This window comes from Sebastes fasciatus, chromosome 5 (assembly GCF_043250625.1).
Source record: "Sebastes fasciatus isolate fSebFas1 chromosome 5, fSebFas1.pri, whole genome shotgun sequence".
NCBI classification, from domain to species: Eukaryota; Metazoa; Chordata; class Actinopteri; order Perciformes; family Sebastidae; genus Sebastes; species Sebastes fasciatus.
This window is the reverse complement of record NC_133799.1, coordinates 17,889,822-17,904,946: the sequence shown is the minus strand read 5'-3', so window position 1 is coordinate 17,904,946 and position 15,125 is coordinate 17,889,822. Positions and strand designations below refer to the sequence as shown.

The following is a 15,125-nucleotide window of genomic DNA, read 5'->3' as shown; positions in this document are numbered from 1 at the left end:
ACTCTTTTTTTGTCATGCGATTAATTTGCACGCCAATATATTTTTTTTAACTTTTTTTTTGTCATGAATACTTTCACACAGAAAGTGAATATTAAGCGGCAAAAAAGTGTCATACTTATTTTTTCAGAACAATATTTTTCTGAGCTTTCAGGACCGTGAATAAAGGCTTCAACCAATCACGTTGAGTTGCATCTATATTTATGAAACAACAACACGGAGGCAACGTAGTTTGGACCAAGACGGCAAACTGTATTACTCCTTTCAACCTTGACAAAGGCAGCGCAGACCAGATTGGTGGTCGTGTCTAGAGGGTAAACCACAATCAGTTTGTGGTTAAGGTTAGGATAGGTCATCGGGCAGCGAGTCTCGCAAGACTTATTGCACGTTTTCGCAATTTGCGGGTTACCTTCTAGACATGACCCAGATCGCTCCTGTCCACTCCTTCCATTCTTACCTTTCACAATAAAAGCCCTAGACATATAATATTCGCAGGAGAGTATTTAATTGTAATTGTATATTTATTGTAACCCTTTCCTCAAAAAAGGGTTCTTCAGAAGCAAATGGTTCTGGGTAGAACCTCAGCCCTTCAGGAAGAACCCTTTATGGTGGGAATATATAAAGGCAGCTTTGATATGTACTGGGAGCATTGGCCCAAAGTGGACAGCCCTGCCTACCAATTACATGAACCTGCTTTACAAGAGCCAACAAGGCACAAACAAACACACTCTCCTTCAGTCAAACACACAAAGATGCAGGTTTAAACACACAGACAAACAAACAAACACTGTCATCAGTAATTTTTTCCTTGAACATGTTCCATCAGTGAGTGAACTTTTTTACGACACCACATCAATGACTCACTTCAACGTGGGCGTATCAAATAAAACAGTGTTCTCGAATCATAATAAATAATTGAACAGAGATTAAACACCAGGTTTGGTTCAACCCACTACTGTTTGTTGGAGCAAACAGGATATTGTGCAAAGTAAGCCCACAAATAAACACACACATTGATGTGGGTCAGGGCCACAGTCTGATCTTTGCAAAAATTATTTGTTTGAGCTGGAACATGTTGCGTCGTGTGTATGCTTAACCAGGAGCAATGATCGGGGGAGGCAATGAATCATACCAGGAATAACAGATATTATCTCTTTCTGGGTCCTGAGCGAGGGGGGTTTCCGGGGGCCTAAACACCCATGCATGTGCTTTTCTAAAATGTGGGCAATATTTGGCAAATAGAGTCAATATCAGATAGGAAACCACGTCAAATCAACGATCTGATGTTTCCTGATATCTTTCCTGACATTTCAAGGTCTTGCAGTAAGTTTCCACACTTGACACAAAGTAGAGATGCTGGGTCATGTGACTTCTCTTGTTTACTCAAAAGGTGCACAAGGTCACAATTGTTGCTTTATGACCCCAATCATAGAAAACATGAGAGGCTTGTTTCCTGGAGGTTAAGTTTACTACTTTCCGGATTTAAGATACAGCAGTTATTTCCCACAGGGGTCCAACTAATGACCCCAGACATATAACTCTGTTGGTGTATTGCATGTGATCTCACATATGGTAAATTAACTTGTATTTATATAATGCCTTTCTAGGCCTCCGATCACTCAAAATGCTTTACACTATATGTCAACATTGTCAACATGGCTACCATTCAAGGTGCCAACCTGCCCATCAGGATCTAATCTAAACACTCATTCACACACTGATGGCACAGCCTTCGGGAACAAGTCGGGGTTAAGTATCTTGCTCAAGGACACTTCGACATGTGGACTGGAGGAGCCAGGGATCGAACCGCAGACCTTCCAATTGAGCGACAGCCTCCCCGTAGTTTAAAGCATTAACTATGCTTTACATTTTAACCTTTTCTTATACAGAACAATTTAAAACAACGTGTGCAGGAATCCATTGAATTCATTGCTCCTTAGTGACCAGAGGACCCACATTTGGAAATCAGTGTTGCGGTCTTTTTGTGGGAGCCATGGGGCAGTCTGTGGAATACGCTGTGATAGCTGCTGGTTTGATTTCACGTCTGCAATGTGCAACACCTCTGGGAAGGCCGCCTCGTTCAGATTGATGAAATAATGACGGGATTGCAGTCGAGGGAGACATTGCATTTGTATAAATTGGCCCGTCTTGTTGCTCTGGCAAAGACACAGAATTCCATAAAAATGCAATGAGCCAAAACTTCATTGCAGCAGAGTGTATTGGGTTTATGTTCAGGGACTGTGGGGGATCTGCATATGGAGGAAATAATGCAATGTAAAGTGCTGAAAAATGTTTCAGCATAATGTAAAATAATGAAAACAATAGGTTTCATTGGCCCTGTGGTTATAGCCTGATTCTAATGTACAAAAAATAAACCATTCATGTGGTGCGCTTTGAGCTCCACAACTTACAGTAGAGTCACATGACATAATCACTTTCACATGCCGTTGGCAGTAATGTGAGAGTAGACAATGTTTTGCCAGTTAACCCGGTGACCTGTAAGAACTTCAAGGGGTAATGCACAGTGTGTGCATGTGTATGTATGTATGCATGTGCGTGTGAAACACTCATTCACCAGTGCAACATCTCCCAATATCCCTGCATCAGACCTACAGTGAGGGACCGGCAACACATGATTGGATCACACCATCCTACGAAAGTCCTGCAGCCAATCGCAAACCAGTTATTCCTTCTATACATGGCATGAGTGGGGGTGGGCTGTGGGGGTGGACGTGGAGGGCTAAATGCCGGGTGTCGACCCACCGACAGAATTATTTCCAGACCTTATTCTCTCTCCTTCTCAGTTTGTTTCTGTGTCCCCATCATACTATGGGAGATGCATGTTTCTGGCCTGTGTTGCAAAAAAAAAAAAAAGAATCACGCTATAAAACAATTACAAACTATTAGTGCAAGACTTGGAAAAGAAAATGATTTCCCAAATGAAAAATGAGTGTCACATTTCAGTCCAGACTTCCCAGCAGCTTTTGGAAACTAGTTCTACGGTTAAGGGTAGTGTAAAAAAAAAACACTTTAGCCAGTGTATAGTGTATAAAGTCACATATATTTTTGCATTATGGTTGGGGAGTTTGGTTTCCTGGGGGCACAACACTGGCTAAAAAAGGTGTTGAAATGCCCCCTTTTTAAACCAGGATATGTTTGTACTGCAGTGGAACATTTTGACTTAAAGTCACTGCCCAAGTGCTTCATGAATGATCCTTTGGTCAGGCCAAGTGCCCTCAAGTGCCCTCAAGTGAAAGATAATCCTAAACCTAAATATAACATAACACTAAACTCTGTGTGTCGTAGAAGTTTTTTCTCCACTGCCCATGAGAGAGTCTGTGCACACCACTCCTCAGGGACAAATGCCTGTTGCTTGGATTAAACCTCTAATCTATTAAACCACAAGGCCACAAGTGTTCTTATGAATAACATGATTCACGTTTGGTGGGAGATTTCCCCGCTTAGTCCAGATTTTATGCCTCATGTAGTCCAGATATCCTGTATCAACCCGCATCCTCCCCATTTACGCAAGTGATGAAACCACCAGAGCTGAAGCTGCTGTCCACTCGGTATGATACTGTATGTCTATCTGTCACGGAACAATCACGCTTTCTTGCAACTGTAACAGCTGGTTCTTTAGCACTAATGCATAAGGCTGATAAGCCATTGCTGCAACACAGAAAGTTCAGCCAGTTTTCCCAAAGAGATATTTCTCAAACCCTCCGTGCTTGTATAATATAATGTGGCAATGAATACCACGAAGAAATAGATGTTTGAAGAATCAGTAACATGATTGTTAAACTGAAGATTTGGCATATTGGTATGTGTTTAATCTTAATGGAAGATCTCTCCTGTGTGCCAAGCGTGTAGAAAAACTACAGTGGCCGACATGAAAATGCAAATGGCCCTCTCTAGAGCCTGTTGTTGTAAGAATAGTGTAGTTCATTTGGAGCAGAGCCAGTGCGTAGAGTGTGTGTTTACAGGGGAAGTGAGTGGTGAAGCAAGAGAGAGAGAGAGAGCGGTGGCGACGGCAGCGAGTAACATTATCGACTCCGGCCCAAGCAGGAAAAGTTAACAGTGTTTGGTTCGTCCGTTCTGGGCTACTGTAGAAACATGTTGGTGCGACATGGCGGACTCCGTGGAGAGAGGACCTGCTCCCTATGTAGATATAAACAGCTCATTTAGCATCACACGCATTTACCTTCATCCCTTCACCATTGTGACATCATGATGGGGGTTTTCATACTATTAATGTGTCCTGTTTATCATTCAATATGTGGAATGATGCCCTTAATGTTTCAAGTGTTTGATTTTCAAGCAAAACAAGCAGGTGGTGATTGTGCAAAATGCAAAATGGCCGCCCTGGGTCGTCCTTTGTGTCCCAGACCTGAGAGACCTCACGACATCCTACATTCCAGGGGAGATTAATGTCCTTATACAACCTTTGTAGCCCCCAGACGACAACGACAGGAAGTGGAAAGATACACAGGAGTATACACATTATGTCAGCCCCCGCGAGTCCTAAATTACCACTTGTTGGGAAGCATTGATTGTGAATGATTTGGCACATGATATTTCAATAAACAGTTTCCTGCAGATATGCAGGCCTGTGAATGAAAGAACAGGATGTTGTCAGCCGCGACGTTATCTCATGTAAATGTTGCTCCAGTCATGAAAGAGGTGGAAGAGATGGCGGGAGGCGTAGGGAGAAAGGCAGCCATGGAGTCTGAGTAGACTTACAGTAAGGACAAACAGGGGGGTGGGGGGTTTGGCACGAACTGCACTGTTTCTAGGAAAATGCTTTCATGGAAATAATCTCATTCCGATGCGAATGCGCATGCGCAGCAGGAGAAACACACAGATAGAAAGACATGCACATTAACATTTTGACAGCTCTCACTGATGACTGACATCTGGCCAAGCCGACACATTCATAAGCCAACGAAGAGTTTGTTTCCAATGCCTTCAAGTTCCTCTACATGCTGCTCTTTTTTCCTCACCTTTACCTTTAGAAACTCATATCCTTCTCCTGCCATTGTACCCTTTCCTCCTCCTCTTTCACCTTCATATCTGCCATTGTACCCTTTCCTCCTCCTCTTTCACCTTCATATCTGCCATTGTACCCTTTCCTCCTCCTCTTTCACCTTCATACCTGTCTCCTTACTTTAGCCCCCATCTGTTCTCCCCCTCCTTCAAAAGTCACACCATCTTCTGTTTAACTTTTCTTTGGCCTGTGCCCAGGAAGGGTGCCAACACCCCCCAGAGCTCTAAATAGGTTTTGCTGTTATATTATAACACTACTCTTACTACAAGTTAGGGCTGCAGATAATTTATTGACCCCTAGTAACCTTGGTTTGTACAAGAGCTTGAGGCTGCAGATGTATAGATACAGTATGAGAACAGAGCAATGAGGATTAGTAACAGGAGGAAGATGTTTGTCTTTCTGTGAGACTACCAGGAGGCCCATGAATCAAACTGTTGGGGGGAGATCTACTGTAGAAAGGAATTTGTTGTCGTGCTCTTGCCATAATCACCAAATTGCCATAAAGCAGCTGAGGTTAGGGGGCGTCAGTTTGACAATTTCAATCTGCAGATGCACAAGTTTAATTTTTCATCCTGGACACCGAGGGCAGTAAGAAGTTACTACAGAGCCAATTTAAGCTTGAAAACATGTGCAGAGAAAACATGTTCCTAAAGTGGAAAATGGAAGGTATAGTCTTACCCATGTCATCCTCGTGGTAGATTATAGAGTGGTGATCTGTTTGACTGCTGGTGTATCTATGTACTGGCTCTATGTGATAGGTCCCGTTGTCTGTATGGATGGTTCCCTCAAACTGACCCTGTAACACCGAGCCATGGCAGGCTGAACCACGTTCACCTGCATGACCAGGTCAAGAGAGATAACATGTCAGGGTCAGTGAGGTGAAAATGAACAGAGATAACTGAGGTATAGAGACAGACAGACAGATAGACAGACAAAATAAATAGATAAGATACCGAGAGAAGCTTAAAGATTAGAGGCAGCGTTAAAACATCAGAGAGAGAGAGATGAGATATGAGGCGAGAGTGAGAAAGCGACGAATTTACTTTTCAATCTGCACAGTTCAACATGTTTTACTTTGTTCTTCAAATTTCATTAATCAGGAATTAAAAACAGATTTCCATCCAAATGTTTTATCCAGATGTTTTATGCAATCCTTAGAAACTATAATTGACTGTAGATGTTCGATGATTAAAACCTTTGATGCCAGTAAATTTGCTTAGACTTGAATCACAGGTACATTGTTATCCCTGTTATACCCACCCTCTAGTGTTCCTGAATATATGTGGGAGAGGTCAGGCGATGTAGAACCATTTTCACTGACCACCATGAAATTTTCGGAAAACGCTGCTACATCGCGTTTCAAACGCAGACGGAAAGTTCTGCAGGAAACAAAAACACAGATGTGGTCAAAGCTTTGTAGTGTGGTGGAAGGTATGTAGATCTATCAACAGCAGACAAATGTGGACAATTAATTGTTGACATATGTTATGGGTTTGGGAACCTGGAATAAAGGGTTCAAACAGAGAAAAAGTGAAAATTTAGCCAAACTGTGTATGTTTAAGAGGGCTTTTGAAACAAACACCACAGTTAGAGATGTGAAGTTACCTGTGGAAAGCAGTAAAGTCCAACTGCAGCGTGTGTTCCTGAGGTTGTGAGGCTCTCCTGACTCTCAGGTGCTTCCTGTGAAGATCCTCCCTGTCGTATGACAAGCCCTCATAATGCTTTATATATGGACTGATGTCACTCACAGCACCTGGCGAAAAGGAAGATTTCCAGTCACATCACATAGCTTCACACCGCACAGAGAAACCAGACAAGGATGCCAACTTTCACCTTCTATGTGTATCATCTTCAGTGAACTGATTGCTGCAGCCAATCACATCATAAAATCAGCCTTTATGCAGATGACATGTTGTTATACTTAAAACAGATTCTTGCATGTTCTTGCAAGAAATATTAATTCCTCTACAATTTTACATTGAAAATTTAACTAAAACATGAAAACCTCTCTGAAGATGCAAGTAGGTTTCATATACAGTTACAAATGGGGACAGATAACAGCACAACGAAAAACATACTAATGTAAAAGATTTGTTCAACTGGCAATAAATTAGTTTATTTGTTTTTATTGTTTATCTGTGACAACTCTTGAAAATAATGTTCAGATTGATATGAAATTTGGTGAGCACATTCATGCTCCCGATGAAAACCAATAAACCGAAAAATCTTTTGTGATTTTACCCCATTGCCACCGTCAGACCAAATTTGGACTGCCGTTTATGACTGCATGACTGATGACGGATCTGTCGTCTGAGTGTTGACGGTGAAAGTGCTGACTAACCGGAGAAAGCCTTGGAAGAGGCTTGTGCTCTCCTGTACAAGGTGGTAATCACTGTTGCCCCTCCTGAGTGAATCACACTTACCTAAACCCTTAATAAACGCTTGTACGACATTAATCACAACTACGTAAACCAAACATCATGTCTACATCACTGACAGGTTTAGCGTGAAAGCTCCTGTTTGCTGCATTCCTGAGGAGACAGGTTGAGACACGTCTGAGCCCAGAAGAGGCCAGTCCACCACAGAAGCCCAAAACTGCATATTCATACAAACACATCCACATGCACACCCACGCAAGACTGACACACACACACACACACAAAACTCAAACAACACACACACACACACACTTATTCTTATCTTATCTGAACACCCCACCAACACATTACCTGTAATCCCTTCACGGCAGGCGACCAACAGCAGCAGCAGCCAGTAGTGTTGAACCCCCATGGTCTCCTCATTGGTGTGTTTTTGTTTTCTTTCTCCTCCTTCGCTCACACCCGTTTCTCTTTTTCATCCCATTACCTTTCTCTTTCACCAGCTTCCTACCTGTGGCCGTCCCTCACTGGAATGTGACTAGTTGGGAGCCAGAGGAGATGCAAACACTGACAGTAGAAAGGCATATTCAGACTTGTTTACGAGCATATGATGAGTTATCTGCACTGTTAAAGGAGGGCTTTGAAAGACAGTTGTAAGAGGATTACTTACTAAAATAGTAAGTGTGGTGTGGTAAATATGAAAAGTGATATGAACATTTGCAATTGTAGCTGTAATTTTAAAGGCAGGATGGGTAGGATTTCCCTACAATCAGTGGCGGATTAAGGTGTTCAGGGGCCCACAGGCTACTCTTTGTGTGGGGCTCCCTTCTCATCGTGCCATGTGTAAAAGTGTGTTAGGAATATTACATGGCCCACAGGTACACACCTGGAGAGCATACACTCACACATTGAGACAGCCATTATGCTAAGCCTTTATATATTTAGCAATTTAGGGATTTTCTTTAGTAGATCTTGGTCACGGTGCTCTTTCTGCCATTGTGCTTTTCGTAAATATTGGGGTAATTTGGCAGTAATTCCAAAGAAATTTCAAATAGGTTACTTGCTAATTATCATCTAATTTCCAAGAAATTTACAGACCTGTAAAATGAAACCTTGACACAAAAAAGGTTGAGAACCACTTCTGTAGATGAAAGGTCAAAGATCACCAAGTATATAACAATTCATCCTGAAGGGGAGAAATTCTAGGGCACCGATCATTTACATTTTGAGACATTTCTCTCACAAATTTTGGGGGAATCTGGAGATCAGGAAAGTCGTTTTGGGGGACCATGAAAGTCTGTAGCAATCATGGCAATAGTTGTTGAGATATTTCAGTCTTGACCAAAGTGGAAGACCGCCCAACCGTCCGAAGTGAGAAATCCCTCGAGCCATGCCACATGTGTAGCTAAAAAGAACTTGCATTAGTGCGTCATTGATATTATTGCCAAATTTTGAACTTTGATTGATTTGCTGTATTTCCTGCAAAGGAAAAGGCCTCCCACAGGTCTTATTATAGACTCTTGTGTGGTAGAGAAAGTACTAAAATGGTTCCAAATATGGGAAGGAAGTAATCATTTGTATGACTCACACTGTGTCAGAGGTATATTGTGGGCTCATTCTAAACAAAGTGGGACGGCTTTAGGTAATTTTGAGGAACCATAACGTCTCAAAATGGGACACAATTTGACCTTGAAATGAGGTAAAGTAAAACAAAGGTTATGCTATTAAAGTAAAAGCCTTCTCGATGTGTGAACTTCTGCATTGATGAAAAGCAACAACGGTTTGTTGAACATTAAATTAAAGAGAAAATATTACATAATTTCTCAAAATGTACCTTAAAGGGAGATTTGTCAAGGATTTAATACTCTTATCAACATGGGAGTGGGCAAATATGCTCCTTTATGCAAATGTATGTATATATTTATTTTTGGAAATCAATAAACAACACATAACAATGACAAATATTGTCCAGAAACCCTCACAGGTACTGCATTTAGCATAAAAAATGTGCTCAAATCATAACATGGCAAACTCAAGCCCAACAGGCAACAACAGCTGTCAGTGTGTCAGTGTGCTGACTTGACTATGACTTGCCCCAAACTGCATGTGATTATCATAAAGTGGGCATATCTGTTAAGGGGAGACTTGTGGGTACCCATAGAACCCATTTTCATCCACATATCTTGAGGTCAGAGGTCAAAGGATCCCTTTGAAAATCGCCATGACAGTTTTTCCTCGCCAAAATTTTGTGTAAGTTTGGAGCATTATTTAACCTCCTTTGCGACAAGCTAGTATGACATGGTTGGTACCAATGGATTCCTTAGGTTTTTATAGTTTCATATGATACCAGTATCTTCACTCTAGCTTTTTAAAACTCAGCCCGCTACAACCTAAAAATCGCAAGTTGCGGTAATGCTTTAAAGAAATTAGTGCCGTTAAAACTAATTTGCGTTAACGCATTATTATTGCGTCAACTTTGACTACTCTACTACAAACATTTAAGAGTATTCGTTGATCTCATTCATCCATTATAATTAACTCAGTGAGTTCTGTTGAGGTGTTAGGGGATTCTGATCGTGATGCATGTGACTGTCGTGTTACAACGATGACATACCATCCACTATCTATTACTTCTTATATCTTAGCTGGGTCACATCCAGCAACAGATGTCACACTTTGGTCAGACAGACAGGTTCTTGGCCTGAGACGCTACTACGGACATCATACTACACCGCTGACTTACTCCCTCAGGTCAATGTTTTACAGCTCGGTTTAGAGCTTAACCTCCCCCGTCCTCTAATCATCCACCGACTGCCTCCCCCAGAAAACTCCTGCTTCGCACCGATTGGCCGGGAAGGGATCACCCGGATTCAAGCCATGACATCACAGATTCAGACACACCCACGAGGGCAGGCTCGCACAAATATACACACACACACACATTCCCATATGGAGGTACTTGCAACCTAACACCCTCGGGTATCCCTAAAGTTGTCCTAGTGAGCACCAAAGTTTTAAGCATTTGAATGAGTTTTGCTATTTTAAGAGGTTTGACAGCAAAATGAAAATGTAATGAAAAGTTGAACACCTGCACAACTTTTACTCCTCCTGAAGGGCCCTTGTTAAACTTTTACTTCTCTTGTAATTACCTTTATTTTGAAGTGTGGAAAGGTAACTCTAGGACGTTGACTTTAGATGGAAAGGCTACCGAAAGCTTTTTCTTGTGAAATGGGATTTGACCTCAGCATTTATGTCAAGCTCAAAGTTGTTCTGCCTCACTTGAGAACATTGGAAAGAACTACAACACCAATATCTCAACAGAGGAAGCATTTAAAAGTGAAATCTATGCTTGTTTCCCAAGTGTTCCTTACCAAAAAGAAGTTTATTCAAGTGTGCTAATAGTATACTTCTTTTAAACTTAAAATAAGAGAGTATACTTACAGTTTACTTTTTATGTGCTTATCAGAGATATACTGTACTTGACAAAAGCATACTTAAGTATACTTGACTTAGAAAAGTCCAAGTATATTTGGCCTGTAGGCCTACTTGTACTTAAGAAAAGTCTAATTAAGTATTCTTGAGTAGCAGACTCGAATCTCTGCTGAAAAAGTGGGCTACAAGTATACTTGCAGTATAAAAATTAGTATAACTACTACTATATCAAACTAGTAGTTTACTGAGAGTATGCTTTAAAGTGCACTTCCATAAACTATCAAGTGGGCTACAAGTATATACAAGTATACTTTCAGTATAAAACTATTAAACTAGTAGATAGTATATATTTTAAAGAGTACTTTTATAAAGTGGGATACAAGTATAAAACTAGTGAACTATCAGTTTACTTGTAGTATAGTTGCAGTACAAAATAAAACTTAGATATAAACTTGTTGTGTACTCAAAGTTTACTGTTCTTACACTTAAAGTACACTTAAAAGTATACTTTTATAAACTAAAAAGTGGGCAAATTTAGTCCCAAGAAGTATTAAAGTAGTAGACTTACAACTATACTACTAGTACATTGATATTAGTATACTTAATACATAAAGTATACTTGGGAAATATATACTTGAACTTTACTTATGCATACTTCATAAAATAAACTTGAAGTATTCTACTTTTTCGTAAGGGATTTCCCAAATGTTTATATCTCAGTTCTTGTTACATGAATGGCAAACTCTTACATGATGTATGCACTGGTGTAACTGATCCTGTCAGCTCTGGGAACGCGTCCACATATAGATTCTCTGCTCTGCATTAAATATTCATGTTCGTTCCTACTTTCTGGTTTTGCATGATGTGAAGTTCTCATGAGGTTTGCTCATTGCTTGACTGAAGTGTTTTAATGGGGGGTTTCTGGTTGCTTTTGAGGCTAATTCAAACCAACACTACGCATGACATCCAATCTGACCCCACAAATGTCTCGGCATTTAGTGCTAGACAAAGGATCATGGGATAATTAGTGCGACTGCAGGCCCTTAGCAGGTTTCTTTGCTTCTCGAAGGGTTCATAGGCTATGGGAATTATCAAATCACATCATTCTGCTGACATAGCCAACTGGTTAACCCCTTCATGGACTTGACCCACTTCACAAAGGGCCGCGGCGTTTCCTTTCTTCGTGCCCGGGCACCGCACAATATCCAGCCTGTGTCACGCTCCATAATGAGCACATTGTATTCAAAGCGTTGACATAGATCCGAGCCGTGCAGATAAGCCCGCTGTCATCCATCTCTGTCTCGTTATTGATGCAGCTGATGCCTTCGCCTGCACTCTGACAGCTGAGAACTTCATGTTTGTCCATCATGCTGTTCAATTCTTCTCAAATCAAATGTATATCAGTGTGCAGTGAACACATTTACACTTATTGCTCTTAACATGAATAACTGTCAAAATATTTCAACATGGCTCTGTCTGCATTGTAGTTCCAGAAATGTTGATTTAACCAATATTGATAGCACATTCTGGAAACCATTTGTTGAATGCGATCATGTATCATAAATCTATGCGATTCATGGTTAAATATGTCAGTTATCTTACTATAAACAAAATAGACGCATAGCCTCAAAGTTATTTTTGCAAAAGTTTGAAACATGATTGTTAATTCCTTGTTGCAGCTAACAAAAAAGTAATTTGAAGGTTCATCATATTTGTTACAGTAAGCCTCACACTGGTGAAATCTCTCAGTTCAGTTGAAGACAGGAAGTGTCAGAGTTTTACGGCAATAGTCAGTCCACTTGTAATGCAATGCTTCCCCCTAGAGAAAGCTTTTGAAAATGAAGCATAAAGACAATGGAGCTGCATGGATTATTAATTTATATGCAGCTTTATTTCCTTTTTCATTAATGTTGTTTTTTTTGTGCACATCATAATGATTTCTTTTTCAATGTTTTCGATAGAGTTTTGAAATTGTCTTTGTTGCATGATGTATGAAAATTTTAAAGGTCCCATATTGTAAAAAGTGAGATTTTCATGTCTTTTTTTAAATTATAAAGCAGGTTTAAGTTCTATATAAATACTGTGTAAGTATCAAAATGCTCAATACACAGAGAAATACACACAGCCTGCAGAAACTGTGCGTTTGAAACAAGCTGTCAGGATTTCAGTACATTTGTGATGTCACAAATCAAAAATATATAGACCATAGATATAAAACAGTGACCGTTCATGAAATAGACTTTTATTCATTGTTAAACTCAAATTTACATCACAGGAACTATACAACCGTGTCCCCTCTTTTGTTTTCTTCTGTCCTGTGTCTCCTCAGTCTCCGTCTTTCACGGTCTAAACTGTTGTATCTGTGTAACTTAGCCGAGCCCACGTCGTGACGTCACAGGCTAGAGTACTGCGACATGGCGTCTGTCCTTGGAGTCAGCCTGGATCCAGTGGAGAGTGCTGGCTAGGCTGCTGGCTATTATGGACAACACCACCCACCCACTTCACCACACTTTGGCCAGACAGAGGAGCACATTCAATGAAAGACTTCTCCTACCTCGGTGTACCACGGAGCGGCACAGAAGGTCCTTCTTACCCACTGCCATCAGACTGTACAACTCATCTCTGGACTAACTAAATAACACCCCCCTTTCTCACACACACCCACACACTGTCACTCATCCGTCCACCAGTGCAGTCAGACATGCATCACATTTGGACATTAGCACCTGCGCTTGCTAACCAGCTTTTAAGAGTATTTATTGCTAATGCCTATTTTTAATCTTATTTATTCTTATTATATTCTTAATCTTGTTGTGTGCTTGATCTATCTTTTGTTGCTGTAACTCAGAAATTTCCCCTCTGGGATTAATAACCCCTAATTAATAAAGTACCTACCTACCTACCTCTTGCCACAAAAGATGAAACAAAGCTTCTTTTTCTTTTAAATGCTTACATTTGTCATGTTTGTTATATAATTGTTCATTAGAGTGGAAATTTAGTAAACCAGCTTAACTTGGTTGACTGTTTCAATTCCACTTTAAATCATGTAAACATGCTCTGGTAGGAACACAAAATGCAAGTATAAACCTGAAAATGATCATATGGGACCTTTAACTTTATGACCCATTGTCCCATTTATATAGTTTTTTCTACTGCCACTACACACACTTTTAAGTTTCATGTTGTCTTTTCAAATCATGATGACGTAAGTGGATGAAGTCAGGACAAATTGACAAACAAGCAACCAGCACACTCTGGTTGATACTGAGTGCAAAGATCTGCATGTAGTAATGTTTGTTTATTGATATTTAGTAAAACCTTTTAAATGGTGCATACGGCATTTCCTCAAATCTCTCAATATCCCCGTCTTGTGTATATCTTACTCATTGCCATCTTGGGCCCAAGGTCATGACCTACCCAAAACAACCAGTCAGACGACGTCTTTTGGACAAAAGATTAGAGAACAACTGCAGGGACTATCAGCAGAGACTGGAGCAGTGTCTGCAGCAAACATCAGGATAAACTGTGTTTGGTATGGCTCTGAAGTAAAATACTTCCTTAAAACACATCCACTAACCTTGACACATTTGGGAATGTTGTGCGGTCAATGTCATGTTGAAAGACTTTCTGTTACAATTTTAAAAAAAAAGAAAATGACAATGTTTCCAACCACAGTTTCGCTGTCATCATCACATTATTTTTTTTTGCTTAACACAACACATAGTAATAGTATAGTAGTAGTAATAATATTGACAAATGTGTACCACTTTGGTTTATTTGTCTATTTACAAAAGAAAAAAAACAGTTTGCCATTTTGCAATAATACGTCAGTACACATGATCCAGCACAAGGCTGCTCAGAGTCAATGATACTTTGATCACTGACGCAACAGTCAAAGGAGCTTTATTTCTGATGAGCCACACTGCCACTCCAGTATGAACTAGATTATTTTGCCCTTTTGTTGAATTTTGTACGAGCTGGAAGCAACACTAGACTGCACTGGTTTTCACTGGAATGGTTTCCTTTTTCTACAAACAGTTTTTTTTAAAGACGTCATAACCACATAAAAACCTTTTCCCCTCCCTTTGATTGAAGCAGCAGTTGTCTTTACATGTAAGTGAATGAGTACAGGCAGACATGCAGATGATAAATAGCAAGTAACCTATTTGAATTTTTGGGGGAATTACTGCCAAATAACCCCAATATTTACCTCAAAATTTATCGAAAATGTATTTATTATAAACATTATTTAATACTTATATTCCGCTATTCCA

General features: G+C 40.2%; 1 protein-coding gene across 2 annotated transcripts in view; it reads right to left on the bottom strand.

The window, feature by feature from the left end:
- LOC141767779 (disintegrin and metalloproteinase domain-containing protein 10) overlaps positions 1–13,483 on the bottom strand; it is a 40,251-nt gene extending 26,768 nt beyond the window's left edge. The window contains exons 1-4 of one of the 2 annotated variants that reach the window (XM_074635401.1): positions 7,771–13,483; positions 6,647–6,794; positions 6,302–6,420; positions 5,720–5,875 (exon numbers count right to left, since the gene is read on the bottom strand). In XM_074635401.1, the coding sequence (XP_074491502.1) occupies positions 5,720–5,875; positions 6,302–6,420; positions 6,647–6,794; positions 7,771–7,831 (484 nt within the window). In that variant the 5' untranslated portion in view covers positions 7,832–13,483. The remainder of the gene's footprint in view (positions 1–5,719; positions 5,876–6,301; positions 6,421–6,646; positions 6,795–7,770) is intronic. The other variant, XM_074635402.1, reaches the window with a different exon arrangement.
- Positions 13,484–15,125: the final 1,642 nt, after the last annotated feature.